This window comes from Schistocerca americana, chromosome X (assembly GCF_021461395.2).
Source record: "Schistocerca americana isolate TAMUIC-IGC-003095 chromosome X, iqSchAmer2.1, whole genome shotgun sequence".
Classification (NCBI taxonomy): domain Eukaryota; kingdom Metazoa; phylum Arthropoda; class Insecta; order Orthoptera; family Acrididae; genus Schistocerca; species Schistocerca americana.
Window position 1 is genome coordinate 851,540,799 of NC_060130.1, and position 14,705 is coordinate 851,555,503.

General features: G+C 42.8%; 1 protein-coding gene across 1 annotated transcript in view; it reads right to left on the reverse strand.

Moving 5' to 3' along the window:
• The window catches only part of LOC124556566, a 259,489-nt gene that overhangs the window by 122,938 nt on the left and 121,846 nt on the right, over nt 1-14,705 (reverse strand). The window contains exon 3 of the mRNA XM_047130521.1: nt 88-171. Coding sequence (XP_046986477.1) covers nt 88-171 — 84 coding nt within the window. The remainder of the gene's footprint in view (nt 1-87; nt 172-14,705) is intronic.

Sequence of the window (14,705 nt, forward strand, 5' to 3'; positions counted from 1 at the left end):
GAGAGAGAGAGAGAGAGAGAGAGAGAGAGAGAGAGAGAGAGAGAGAGAGAGAGAGAGAGAGAGAGAGAGAATTTTCCATCAACATACCTTACTGAATTTCATCCTTTGTCTTAACATATAATCCGTACAATGTTTACGGACTATTTTATGAGCAGCCTGTGTGAAGAAAATCTGAAAAATAAAGGAATATGTAAACCGTCTTATTTAAGAAAGCGTAAGTATAAGTAAAACTATCTTATTTGAAGAAAGCAAAAGTGAACTTTTATAGGCTGATCAATTGCTTAAGCAATTACATTGCTTAATATTACAAAGGAAGACCACTTTCTTTTCTAAATTCTAGGAAAGGCCTAGTTCTTAGTTGATTCAATTTACAAAGAATGGACGAGAATTCACTGGGGTAGCGTTGGTGGTGGTGGTGGTGGTGGTGGTATAAGCAGCAGCTCACATCCCCTTTTTTGTTTAGGTTGTGGTTATTAGTAACCTTCCTAAAATAATGGAACACAAATGTGATTGCAAATCATCAAAATTCTGAAACTGAAACCACAAACTCTTCATTTAAAGCCCATTAACTTCTAAACTAGTCACATCCAAACACACATTTGGACAAAACCCAAAACTGAATATGTACTTATTGTGAAAGATTATCTGTTTTATGGTGTTCCACAGCCTGATAAGTTCCCTTAATAAATATGAAAGTATGCATTTAGTGAGTGGAACAAAATCTTCCTTCATAAGCAGTTTTCTTGAGAATGTTAATTGATACACTTAAGACATCTTAGAAAATTTTTCTAATGATAATATTGGGTCCAAACCTGAGGCAAAAGCTGATCATCTCAACTCACCCCTACACTAACACCACTATTCCGTGCTGGTAAACTAACATTTAAGAAGGCATTATGCTATTAACAACATGGATTGAGGCGTCTTTGTAGGTGCATGCCCCTGTTACAACATGGGCACATGAACAATTCCATTAACAGCAAGAGAGATGGACACATGCTACTCTTGTCAATAAGCTGCAGGTGCAGTGCAGTGCAGATGCAGATGCAGATACAGATTAAGTTCACCTGTATGGCTGACCAGTTGGCAGTGGGTTTGTTTATTAAAGCCAGGTAGGTGAGTTGGTGATCTGCGTAAGTGCGGCTGAAGCATAAACATGCCCTCTAAAGGGTAGACTGACAACCTAACATTACTGACAAGGTTTACTGTAAGGAACATATATCCCTTACTGGAGTTTAACATTTACAATGAACAGGTTAAGAATGTGCAAGCATGTGTATTTTATTTACCTCACAGCATTTGCAATCATAATGATGAATTCTAAATATGAGAAAACTTTACATTAAGGAGAAAGTATAATTCATCAAACCAACATGGTTATAAAGTCCTTCACTGTATATTATGAAAGTATATTTTTGCTTTGTTTGGAGAGTTAGTTAGACTGAAGCATTTGAAAGGGTCTGAAATGTCTGCACATTTTGTTGTTGCTCTGATGAAATCGATTCCCTGGCTAAGCTGGACGCACTGGGAGTTGCAATTTGTGAGGTATATAGGGAAGCAGTTTCTGCAGTATACCGATTTGCAACATACAAGGACTAGCTGGCAGATAATGACGAAACAGACATTAGATGTAAAGTTTGCAGTTCAATTTTTAAATCAGAAAGTACTTTACAGATATACATTTCTGCTAGAGACTGAAGACTTGGTGCTAAGGTTAGAATGTTTTTCAGAAATATATCCTCCAAAGAAAGGAAGGTGATCACCATTGATGAAAATGATTCCCTGAGTGCAGCAGGGTAAGGGCATCGTCATTTATAGGGTCTACGTCATCAGTTACCCTGAGCTTGAGTTTTAGACATCCCTATGAACATGTAGCACTGTTTTTCATAGCAGCTTTTCTAAAACCTTGAACTGTTGTCATTGAACATATAAGGTCCGATTCCTTTGCTTTCCTCCCTCTGCTACATCGGACCACTTACACGGAAGGAAAATACAGAGATGCTATACCAGTGGTGACGAGATTAGCACTGACACTTCGAATTATTGCTACTGGGGACAATTACTCCACCTTGAAAATCCAGTTCAAGGTATCTACTGCATAAAGCTATCCTCGCCCCAGAATTTTGTGAAGCTCTGGCGAAATCCCTGGAAGGCTACACTAAGGTAGGTTGATGACTGATTAAAGCTTCTTTCTCTGGAAAATGAAACGCTTATCTCATTTTTGTTTAGTTTTTAACTTTGCCTTATGCAAAATACAATGACTCTTTATTACAAAGACCTGTCTCAGCACCTCTGTGGGACAAATTTATTTTCATAAAATATCATATAAAGTTGATGGTCATTTATCTATTTTAGCCCTAAAAACTATAACATATTCGTTTCATTTAGATTGTTTTGATTGCCCACATGAAAATTACACTGCTAGAGAGAATGTATTTTTACAGGACAGTTTTTTGTGGCCCCTCATCATTTTGACAAAATGTCATCTGGAAAGTAGTCATGAAGAAAATTTCTTATTTTTAAGTACTTTTTTGTGGGTAGTGGTTGTATACGGCATTGTACTTACATTTGCTGTCCTGTTGTGCATCTCTAATGGATCTCTCTTCCTACTGAAATTGTGTACAAAATTTCCCGCACTTTTTCATATTTAACTCTCATCTTTTATTTCCTCAGAATTGTAGACGTGCCCATATGGGCACGCACGCGTGCATGCAGTGGCGGGTCTTATTTTATTTTGTCGTAAGTGTTTAATTACATTATTTTCTTTTTACCGTCAACTTGCTAATTCTAGAGAAGGTTAATTTGATGTAACATAAGATTTTTAAGTGAAGTTTCTTCCACTGTTTAGGGAATTTGGCAGGCAAACATGTGGTTCTACTGTACTCTGACAACTGTGGAAGCAGCTATTTCAATTATAAACACTATTTCCATGTTCTTTTATTCGCTCATGCTGATGCAAACTATTTGTGAACTGAAGCGGCTTATAAATGAACCATTACAGCTTTCGCACATCAGAGCCTCACAATCACTCTTCTACAACATGTATATGTCTGAGGTATGAATGAAAGCTTTTTATTTTAAGTTTTTAGGACAGCTACAATTCACGATCAATTTTAATAGACCAGTTTCACTCAATTTAACAATAGTTTTGTCAGAAACTGTGGAATTTACTAATTTGGACAGCAAATTCCACAGATTATGCTTTTGTTAAATTGAGTGAAATCGGTAACAATAATATTGCAACTCGTGGCTGTCCTATAAACTTGATTTCAACAGTAACTGTTTCCCCTGTGAGCAATGGCTGCTCTGTCTTTCTTTTGTCCAAATTTAATTTTGTTGTTTCCAGGTTGTTGTTACTTGTGAGGAACTGTACACAGTCACTTCATTTCACTCTGTCTTTACAAACTGTGGAATTTACCAGCCAGAAAAAATGAAATGCATGATAATACTTTTCAAATTCCGTGTGTTTATCATTAGAGCACTCAGCCAAAGTGCTCATAAAATGACAAATTGAAAGATTGTTTTTGACAATAATTTAAATAGTGAGCCTTAGTAAAAGAAAGCACAAAATGGACAGAACCACGGGAGGGTCACAAATGCTGTACGTGTCTCCATCTTAGATGGGGACACTCCTGTGCCTGCAACTGCACCTCCACCTCTACATGTGCACAGTGATCTGTGTGCACAACCTAGAGGCATGTGTGACTTCACACAGGTGTGTGCACCTCCTTCCTTCTTTGTGCAACAGCTGCATGCACCTAGTCTACATGGAAAATTGCACAGGTGTAAACACCTTTAGGGAATCAGAGCAGACAAAATTATTCTGTCAGCTGCACCTCTATCTGTTTCAGTACCTGTAAGATAACAGAGCTCTACACTGCAGAATGTACATTTGTCAGTACATCTAATCCTAAACATACTGCTGGGTATACTTCTCAGTAGATGACAGTATGGACCTGCTTAGATACGTCACTGTAAATGACCAATTTTGAGGCTAATCTAAAAAATTGAGAAGAATTTGTTTAAAGTCGGGCATATAAGATTTCTTGTACTTTATTAAAATTAAAAACAGCCTTGGCCACACAACTAACTAGGGACAGTAAGAGAGAGAACCCTGTCTGAATAGGTTAGTTGAGGAAAACCATACAATACAGCCATTGCCCAGCCATCACACTACAGAGTAATGTCTTTAGTGCCCATGTGAAAACAGATAGACGAGTGTCATTAAAATGCACAAAACAGGAAGACAAAACAGCACTTAAAACACAGGTAACAAAAGCTAAAAAATTATGCGCTTACCTGTACAGAAACACAGAACGAAGTATTGCGTCAGTGGTACAACATTAACGATACAGGAAGAAAGTGGTATAAGGGGCTAAAACAATATAGCAGATGGACAACAAAGGAGAAGCTAGACACAGTGCAGTGCACTTAAACCTCCAGCCTAAAAGTTTAGGACAGAGTCCATACACATGTCAAAACTTTAAAACCTTAGTCACACTCATCTCATTATCAGCTAACATAAAGGGCACATCCCCACCAATGATATAAAATGCACTCCATTAAAATATGGTGGATAGACATGTGCACGCCACAAGCATCACAAAACAGGGGATCCTCTCGTCATAGTAAACAGCAATGTGTGAGATGGCAGCGTCCAATTCTAAGTTGAGAGAGGGTCACTTCATCGCACCTGAGCAACTGGCAGGAGGAACACCACCGCCGTGTTGTTGACTTTACTGACCACAGCTTATTGGCTGTTAGCACCAGCCATTCCTCATCCCACAACTGCATGCACTTCCTGTGTAGTGCAGAAATGACAGCCTGCAAGGGAATAGGACACTCAGCTGCATTTTGTCCTCTGCAGGCCTCCTTGACAGCCTGATCAGCCTGTTCGTTTCCCTATATCTCTACATGACCTGGCACCCAGCAGAATGACTCCCGCTTACCCTGCCCTGCCAATGGAGCAAGTACAGTTGGTCACATATCAGCCAGACTAGTTCCTCAGCTGGATACAGGTTCTGTAACGATTGTAAGGCACTCATAGAATCGAAGCAAATGAGAAAGCATTTGCCCGGAATACAACGCATTTGGTCCAGAGCCTTCAGGATTGTGTGGAGCTCCACTGAGAAAACAGTATACTTGTCAGGAAGGCGAAACCTTGTGACATGGCCGGGGAACACGACAGAGCAGCCAAAGGAATTCCCTTGTTTGGAGCCATCAGTGTACACTACTGTTAAACTGTGATGCATATCTAAAATGTTAAAAAACAGATATTGAAATGTAAAATCTGACATACAATCTATCTTAAAATTTGTCAAGTCTGAAATAAGTCTGGGCCTTCAGAGACGCCAAGGTGGAAATTATTCCCACTGCAATTTAAAACATGAAAACCAGACATACCAATCTCTAGAAGGCAATCCTGTGTACAAATACCATAGGGCCCTCATTGCCTGTTACTTGTTCCGAAAAAGTCTTTCCAGTGGAGGCTGAGCAACTGGTATAGTAGGCAGGTGTGTATGGTGTGGACAGTGTTTTATATGCCTGGCACACCGTAAGCAGCCGTTGCCTGATGTGAAGTGGCGGTTCACCAACCTCTGCACAGAGGCTTGGTATGGGGCTTGTTCTGAATGCCCCAGTGGCCAACTGAATCCCTTCATGGTACACCACGTCAAACATCTTTAAATAAGAGGGTCTCACCAACCCATACACCGTGCAGCAATAATTGAGCTGAGATCACACGAAAGCCACAGTACATGGGGAGCAGACAGGACTTGTCTGCTCCAGTTTTATGGGGCAAAGACATTTTAGAATACTTAAAGCCATAAGTGACCTTTTCTTTCCATGTCCTTAAGATGTGGTAACCGTGTAAGCTTAGCGTGAAATATGAGGCCCAGAAACTTCACTGTATCTTTAAAATTAGGACAGTGTCTCTCATCCTGAACTCAGGAAAGTTTAAAATGGAACGAGAATGGTTAAAAAGAACACACACAGACTTCTCGGTGGAAAACTTAAAACTGCTCGTTTGCGCCCATTCATCCAAATGTCGAAGAGTTGGTTGCAACTGATGTTTTGTCATTGCGAGGCTTTAAGGAGAGCAAAACACAGAGAAGTCATCCACAAACAAAGAACACTGGACGGACTATTCACTATGGATGTAATGCTATTAATGACTATGACAAAGACAGTCATACTTAAGAAGCTACCTTGAGAGACACCATTCTCCAGCTCAGAGTTATCAGACAGGACTTCACTGACATGGTATATAAAATATCGTGGTGAGAGGAAGGACTGAATAAAAATGGAAAGACAACCATGAAAACCCCATTTGTAAAGCTTCTCCAGGATCAAATGCCTCCAAATAGTACCGTAGGCCTAGCCCACCCAGCTAGCCGTGCGGTCTAACGCACTGCTTCCCAAGCTGGAAGGCGTGCGGGTACCCGGCACAAATCTGCATCGCAGATTAGTGTTGAGGTCTGGTGTACCGGCCAGCCTGTGGATGGTTTTTAAGGTGGTTTTCGATCTGCCTCAGTGAATGTGGGCTGGTTCCCTCATTCCACCTCAGTTACATTATGTCGGCGATTGCTGTGCAAACACTGTCCATGTATGCGTACACCATAATTAGTCTACCATGCAAACACTGAGGTTACACTCATCTGGAATGAGAGGTTCCCAGAGGGGAGGGGGAGGGGGAGGGCCACTGGAGGCTGAACTGCACAATACACCTGGGTTCGATGTAAGGCAGTGGTAGGCTGAGTGGACTGCAGTAGCCTGTTGTGTACCACTCAGGGCTGCAGCAGGAACAAAGCCTCTCCATCGTTTCTAGGTCCCCAGTTAAATAAATACATAAATATGTACATACATACATAAATAAAATGGTTGAAAGCAAGGGGAAACTACAGCCATAATTTTTCCCGAGGGCATGCAGCTTTACTGTATGATTAAATGATGGCGTCCTCTTGAGTATAATATTCCGGAGGTAAAATAGTTCCCCCATTCGGATCTCCGGGCGGGGATTACTCAAGAGGACGTCGTTATCAGGAGAAAGAAAACTGGCGTTCCACGGGTTGGAGTGTGGAATGTCAGATCCCTTAATCAGTCAGGTAGGTTAGAAAATTTTAAAAGGGAAATGGATAGGTTAAAGTTAGATATAGCGGGAATTAGTGAAGTTCGGTGGCATGAGGAACAAGACTTTTGGTCAGGTGAATACAGGTTTATAAATACAAAATCAAATAGGGGTAATGCAGGAGTAGGTTTAATAATGAGTAAAAAAAGAAAAAAATAGGAGTGCAGGTAAGCTACTACAAACAGTGTAGTGAACGCATTATTGTGGCCAAGATAGATACAAAGCCCACACCTACCACAGTAGTACAAGTTTATATGCCAACAGGCCCTGCAGATGACAAAGAGTTTGATGAAATGTATGATGAGGTAAAAGAAATTATTCAGATAGTGAAGGGAGATGAAAATATAATAGTCATGGGTGACTGGAATTCGACAGCAGGAAAAGGAAGAGAAGGAAACATAGTAGGTGAATATGGAATGGGGGTAAGAAATGAAAGAGGAAGCCGCCTGGTAGAATTTTGCACAGAACATAACTTAATCATGGCTAACACTTGGTTCAAGAATCATAAAAGAAGGTTGAATACATGGAAGGGGCCTGGAGATACTGGAAGGTATCAGATAGATTATATAATGGTAAGACAGAGATTCAGGAACCAGATTTTAAATTGTAAGAGATTTCCAGGGGCAGATGTGGACTCTGACCACAATCTATTGGTTATGAATTGTAGATTAAAACTGAAGAAATGGCAAAAAGGTGGGAATTTAAGGAGATGGGACATGGATAAACTGAAAGAACCAGAGGTTGTAGAGAGTTTCAGGGAGAGCATAAGGGAACAATTGACAGGAATGGGGGAAAGAAATACAGTAGAATAAGAATGGGTAGCTTTGAGAGATGAAATAGTGAAGGTAGCAGAGGATCAAGTAGGTAAAAAGATGAGGGCTAATAGAAATCCTTGGGTAACAGAAGAGATATTGAATTTAATTGATGAAAGGAGAAAATATATAAAATACAGTAAATGACGCAGGCAAAAAGGAATACGAACGTCTCAAAAATGAGATCGACAGGAAGCGCAAAATAGCTAAGCAGGGATGGCTAGAGGTCAAATGTAAGGATTTAGAGGCGCATATCGCTTGGGGTAAGATAGATTCTGCCTACAGGAAAAGTAGAGACCTTTGGAGAAATGAGAACCACTAGCATGAATATCAAGAGCTCAGATGGAAACCCAGTTCTAAGCAAAGAAGGGAAAGCAGAAAGGTGGAAGGAGTATACAGAGGGTCTATACAGGGGCGATGTTCTTGGGGACAGTATTATGGAAATGGAAGGAGGTGGTAGATGAAGATGAAATGGGAGATATGGTACTGCGTGAAGAGTTTGACAGAGCACTGAAAGACCCAAGTCGAAACAAGGCCCCGGGAGTAGACAACATTCCATTAGAACTACCGACAGCCTTGGGAGAGCCAGTCCTGACAAAATTCTACCATCTGGTGAGCAAGATGTATGAAGCAGGCGAAATACCCTCAGACTTCAAGAAGAATATAATAATTCCAATCCCAAAGAAAGCAGGTGTTGACAGATGTGAAAATTACCGAACAATCGGTTTAATAAGCCACAGCTGCAAAATACTAGCACAAATTCTTTACAGACAAATGGAAAAACTGGTAGAAGCCGACCTCGGGGAAGATCAGTTTGGATTCTGTAGAAATGTTGGGACATGTGAGGCAATACTGACGTTACGACTTATCTTAGAAGAAAGATTAAGGAAAGGCAAACCTACGTTTCTAGCATTTGTAGACTTAGAGAAAGCTTTTGACAATGTTGATTGGAATACTCTCTTTTAAATTCTGAAGGTGGCAGGGGTAAAATACAGCGAGCGAAAGGCTATTTACAATTTGTACAGAAACCAGATGGCAGTTATAAGAGTCGAGGGACATGAAAGGGAAGCAGTGGTTCGGAAGGGAGTGAGACGGAGTTGTAGCCTCTTCCTGATGCTATTCAGTCTGCATACTGAGCAAACAGTAAATGAAACAAAAGAAAAATTCGCAGTAGGTATTAAAATCCATGGAGAAGAAATAAAAACTTTGAGGTTCGCTGATGACATTGTAATTCAGTAAGAGACAGCAAAGGACTTGGAAGAGCAGTTGAACAGGATGGACAGTGTCTTGAAAGGAGGGTATAAGATGAACATCAACAAAAGCAAAACGCGGATAATGGAATGCAGTCAGATTAAGTTGGGTGATGCTGAGGGAATTAGATTAGGAAATGAGACACTTAAAGTAGTAAAGGAGTTTTGCTATTTGGGGAGCAAAATAACTGATGATCATGGAAGTAGAGAGGATATAAAATGTAGACTGGCAATGGCAAGGAAAGCGTTTCTGAAGAAGAGAAATTTGTTAACATCGAGTATTGACTTAAGTGTCAGGAAGTCGTTTCTGAAGGTATTTGTATGGAGTTTAGCCATGTATCGAAGTGAAACATGGACGATAAATAGTTTAGACAAGAAGAGAATAGAAGCTTTTGAAATGTGGTGCTACAGAAGAATGAGGAGGTACTGAATAGAATTGGGGAGAAGAGGAGTTTGTGGCACAATTTGACCAGAAGAAGGGATCAGTTGGTAGGACATGTTCTGAGGCATCAAGGGACCACCAATTTAGTAGTGGAGGGCAGCGTGGAGGGTAAAAATCATGGAGGGAGACCAAGAGATGAATACACTAAGCAGATTCAGAAGGATGTAGGCTGCAGTAGGTACTGGGAGATGAAGAAGCTTGCACAGGATAAAGTAGCATGGAGAGCTGCATCAAACCAGTCTCAGGACTGAAGATAACAACAACAACATAAATAAATAAATAAATACCATAGGCCTTCTCGATGTCAAAAAATATACCTAGAAGATGATGCCGATAGAGGAAAGCCAATTGTATAGCTGCCTCCATGAGGCCAAGGTTATCAAAGGTGGAGTGATGCCTCCTGAACCCACACTGAAAGTGACTAAGGAGTTGCTTGGAGTCTAAGATCCAGACAAGTTGGCAGTTTATCATCGGCTCCAAGGTCTTCCCCATGCAACGAGTAAGGGCATCACTATGGTAACTACTTGGGCATGTATGATCTTCCCCAGGTTTTAAAAGAGGAATTAAAATTGTCTCTTGCCACGAGTTGGGGAAGTGAACTGATGCCCAAATGGCATTAAAAAGTGCAAGGATAATACCTTTGTTTCAGCTTGTGAGGTGCCACTACATACTGTAATGGATCCCTCAGTCACCAGGAGATGTGTCACGAACCACCACCAATGCAGAATCCAGCTCCAACATGGAAAATGGCCAGTTGTAACCTTCATAGCAGGTGGACCGGAAATCCAATTTACACCTCTCAGCAACCACTCTATAGTGTTGGAAACCTGGATCCTGACTGGCTGTTGCTGTAACTGTGGCAAATCATGCCGCCATGGTCTGGCTAATGTCTCACAGATTGGTTTGGAGAGTGCCGTTTCTCATTAAAGAAGCCATGGGGCACCTGCCTCCTCTCCCAGAAATTCCCCTGATCATCTCCCACACAACAGAACTTTTGATAGAATGATTAATGGTGTTCAGGAACTGTTGCCACGACCTCCTCTTGCTCTCTCACATAATTCGGCAAAACTTTGCTCTCGCCACCAGAAAGTCTGCAATATTCTCTGTAGTTGGCCGACCCTTGAACCTACACAAAGCCACACACCTGGCCCTGATTGCAGATCAGCATTCGGCACTCCAACAACGGACAGGTTGCCTCTTCTGTTGTCCCACAGACTGTGGGATCGATGCTGCAGCAGTGTGGAGGATCATTTTGGTAATATGATCCGCCCATGCCTTGACATTCGCACAATGTTCGAACTGGGCCTACTGGCTATATAAAGTGTTCAGTCAACTGTACCGAGCACCCATCGCAGCGGTTTCCTTTCGGGCTCCACCCTATCTGGCAGGTGAGTCCTGAATGGGCAGTGATAACTTCTGTGCAAGTCATCGACCACTTCTCAGTGAGCAATGTGAGCAAGAGCTGGAGAGCAAAGTGAGAGATCAATGGCAGAACGACCCAGTTGCTGTGCAGAAGTGAGTGCTCTGTCCTGTATTTAGTAATTATGCACATGATGGCACAAGAAGTCTTAATTGTTCTGCCCCTGGGGAAGGTAGTTGCAGAGCCCCAAAGCACATTCTGTGCATTAAAATCACCACAGAGGATGAAGGGGCAGGGTAGCTGTGTAGTAAGGTCAATTAGGGCCTCTTCATCAAGCGCATCATGTAAGGGCAAGTAAAGGGAACATATTGTAAATGGATGATGCATGTGCACTGATACAGCAACTGCTTGTGAAGTCGTAAGTGAGAGAGGCGATGAGTGTTAGTACTGACAAAAACACCTACACCACCTCTAACTCTCTCTTCACTCGGGTCATGCTTTTTGTGGAGAACATAGCCTCATAGCTCAGGGGTGTACGATTGATGGAAATTAGTCTCCTGAAGAGACAGATACAGTGGTCTACCCTGAGATAAGAGATGGAGTTCCTCCACATGCGTCCTGAACCCCTGCAGGTTCCACTGTAGGATGGTAGCCATTTCATCGACATGGTTTTAATTTACCCGTCTCTGCACTGCGGAGGTGAAGCACTTTTAGAGCGAGAGGGAGTGAAGGAGCTGCCTGAATCCAAAGCATCTAATTCCATGATGTCCACCTCATTAGTCAGATATGAAAGAATGATGTCTGATGGTGCTTGGGACAGCTTTTGACCTGAACGTCGTGAACCTTTCCCTGAACCCTGTCCCTTCGAGGATGAGGGGGACCGAGCCCATTGAGAGGCGCTCTGCGGCTTGTGTGTCGTCTTGACAATCACTACGGAACTACTGCTGGTCTTTCTGTAATGGCTGCTTGGATTGCTTTATCCTTACTTGTTTTGCCTTGGTGTGATTGATGGATTAATTAATTAATTACTTAATTAATTAATTAATTAATTAATTAATTAATTAAGAGAGTGTGGGACCAAACGTGGAGGTCAACAGTTCCAAGATTCCAAAGTGGCTTACATAAGAAAGAGGGTCTGCTAAAAGTGGACAGATTCAGTCAGAGGAGTCAAATTATAAAAGAATTAACATTAAACACACACAGTAAAAGCATAAAAGGTGAGACCAAATGTAAAAACTGGAAAAAAAGGGGGGGTAGTCATGGGGTCACAGACCCTGAAGACTGCAAAAGGAGTCGCAACCACAACCAACCTGCACCTGCTCCAAGACTGAAGGAGAACCTTATATCTGGAAATAAAAACCACTTTTATGGATGAAACCGAGGACCAGGTCAACCATCCACGGATTGTCCACTAATATTAAATTCAAGGAAGCAGGAAGACTATACTTACCACGAAGGGTCGAAAGAAGGGGACATGCCACCAATATGTGAGATATCGTCAGTCTGACGCCACAACCACATTGTGGGTGTGGGTTGTTATGTAGTGGGAAACAACGGGTGAGCAGGGTATGGCCAATGCATAAACAGCATAAAACAGTGGACTCCTTCCAAGAGGGGCTGAAAGAAGTGCCTCAAACTGCAGTAGACTCCTTGATTGTGCAGAGTTTATTAGCATGAGCAGTAGCCCTCCAGATGGCATTCCACTGTTGGGCAAAGAGATATTTGACATAGATCTGCATACCTGCAGCTGCTATCATGAAAGGAAATTGGGGAGGGGGGGGGGGGGGGGGTAAGTATCTGCTTCTCTAGCCAAAGGGTCAGCCAATTAATTACCTGGGAATCCCACATGACTCGGGATCCAGAGAAAGACAACTGAACAGGTGGCAAACTCAAGGGCAGAGAGAAGGTCATGGATGGCAGAAACCAAGAGGTGACAAGAGTATCATCGATCGATAGCTGGCAGGCAGCTCATGGAGTCTGAACAAATTAAAACACTATGGAGGGAGGCCTGAGAAACAAAAAGGAGGGCCCTGTGAATGGCTAGAAGCTCTGCTGTAAATACACTACATGATCCTGGCAACAAATGGTGCTCGAAGCTGGTAGGAGATGTGAAAGCATACCCCACCTTATCAGTAGTCTTAGAACCATCAATGTAAAAGATGGTGGCACCCAGGAACTCTGCAAGGACGGCAAATACAAGATGCCAGTAAACCATAGGAGCAACAGAGACCTTAGGACCCTGGAAGAGACCGGACCTAATCTGTAGTCTACACACAGTCCAGGAGGGGGGAGGGGAGAGGGGGGGTATGGGAGGAAAGACACGAGGCACAGTCCAGCGAGTGCAGATGGAGAGCCTGGCAGAGGGTTGAGAGACGCATGCCAACTGGCAATCCCACCCATGGGCGGGTGTTAGGAGGAAGACATCCCTCATTGGCAAAGAGCACAGGGTACACACGATGGTCAGAGAATTGGAGACTGTGTAAGACACAAGGAGTTAACTCTGTTGTATGTGTAGAGTGGAATCCCTGCTTCTGGGAGGAGACCATCAACAGGACTAGTGCGAAAGGCACCAGTAGCCAGACACACCCCACAGTGATGGACAGCGTCAAGGAGTTTCAAAGTGGAAGGAGCTGCTGAGCCCTAAATCTGGCTACCATAATCGAGTCTGTACAAAACCAGAGCACAGTAAAGATGGAGAAAAGTGGAATGGTCTGCACCCAAGATGTGTGGGCCAGGAGCTGTGGCATCCATGTCAGCTTGTAATCAAAAATAAGGTCCAAGGAACGGGGCTGTGCTACAACATCGAGGAGCTGGTTGCCTAAATAAAGTTCTGGATCAGGGTGTACTGTGGGTCGATGACAAAAATGCATAACCCGGGTTTTGGAGGAGGAAAACTGGAAGCCATGGGCGGCAGCCCACACAGAGGCCCATCGGATGGCACCTTGGAGCTGGCACTCAGCAGATGCCACCGAGTGGGAACTGCACCCGATGCAAAAATCGTCAACGTACAATTCTGAGGTAACCAGAGGCCCAACAGAGGTCACAAGCTCATTTATGGCAATGAGGAAGAGTGTGACACTTAGCACAGAACCCTATAGGATACTATTTTCCTGAATCTGAGCGGTGCTGAGTGAAGTGCCAACTCAAACCCGGAAGAGCCGGCAAGATAAAACCTCGCGAATAAAAATCAGAAGGGGACCATAGAAGCCCCAACCATGGAGGTTAACTAAAATGTGATGGCACCAAGCCATGTCATATGCCTTATGTAGGTCAAAGAAAACTGCGACAAGGTGCCAGTGGTGAGTAAAAGCCTGTCTGATGGCTGGTTCCAATTGGAGTAAATGGTCAGTTGGAGCTTGCCCTGCCCACAAGCCACACTGATACAGTGACTAAAGGCCCAGAGATTCGAGTACCGAATATAATCTGGAGTTGACCATCCTTTCGAGCAGTTTACAAAGCACATTAGTAAGGCTAATGGGGTGGTAACTATATCACCATTGTGACAGAAAAGCACCCATGAGCCAGATGTGACTGAAGACCCTCAGGAGCTGTTGCCTCTGGGGAATGTCCAAGCGTTGAATCATCTGATTATGAATGGAATCTGGCCCTGTTGCCATCTTGTGAAGAGCTAAGAGCCTGCACCAATGCCCCTTCAGCAAAAGGTGCATTATACGGCTCAATGTGGTGCGGGATGAAATGGAGGGGGGGTCTGTTC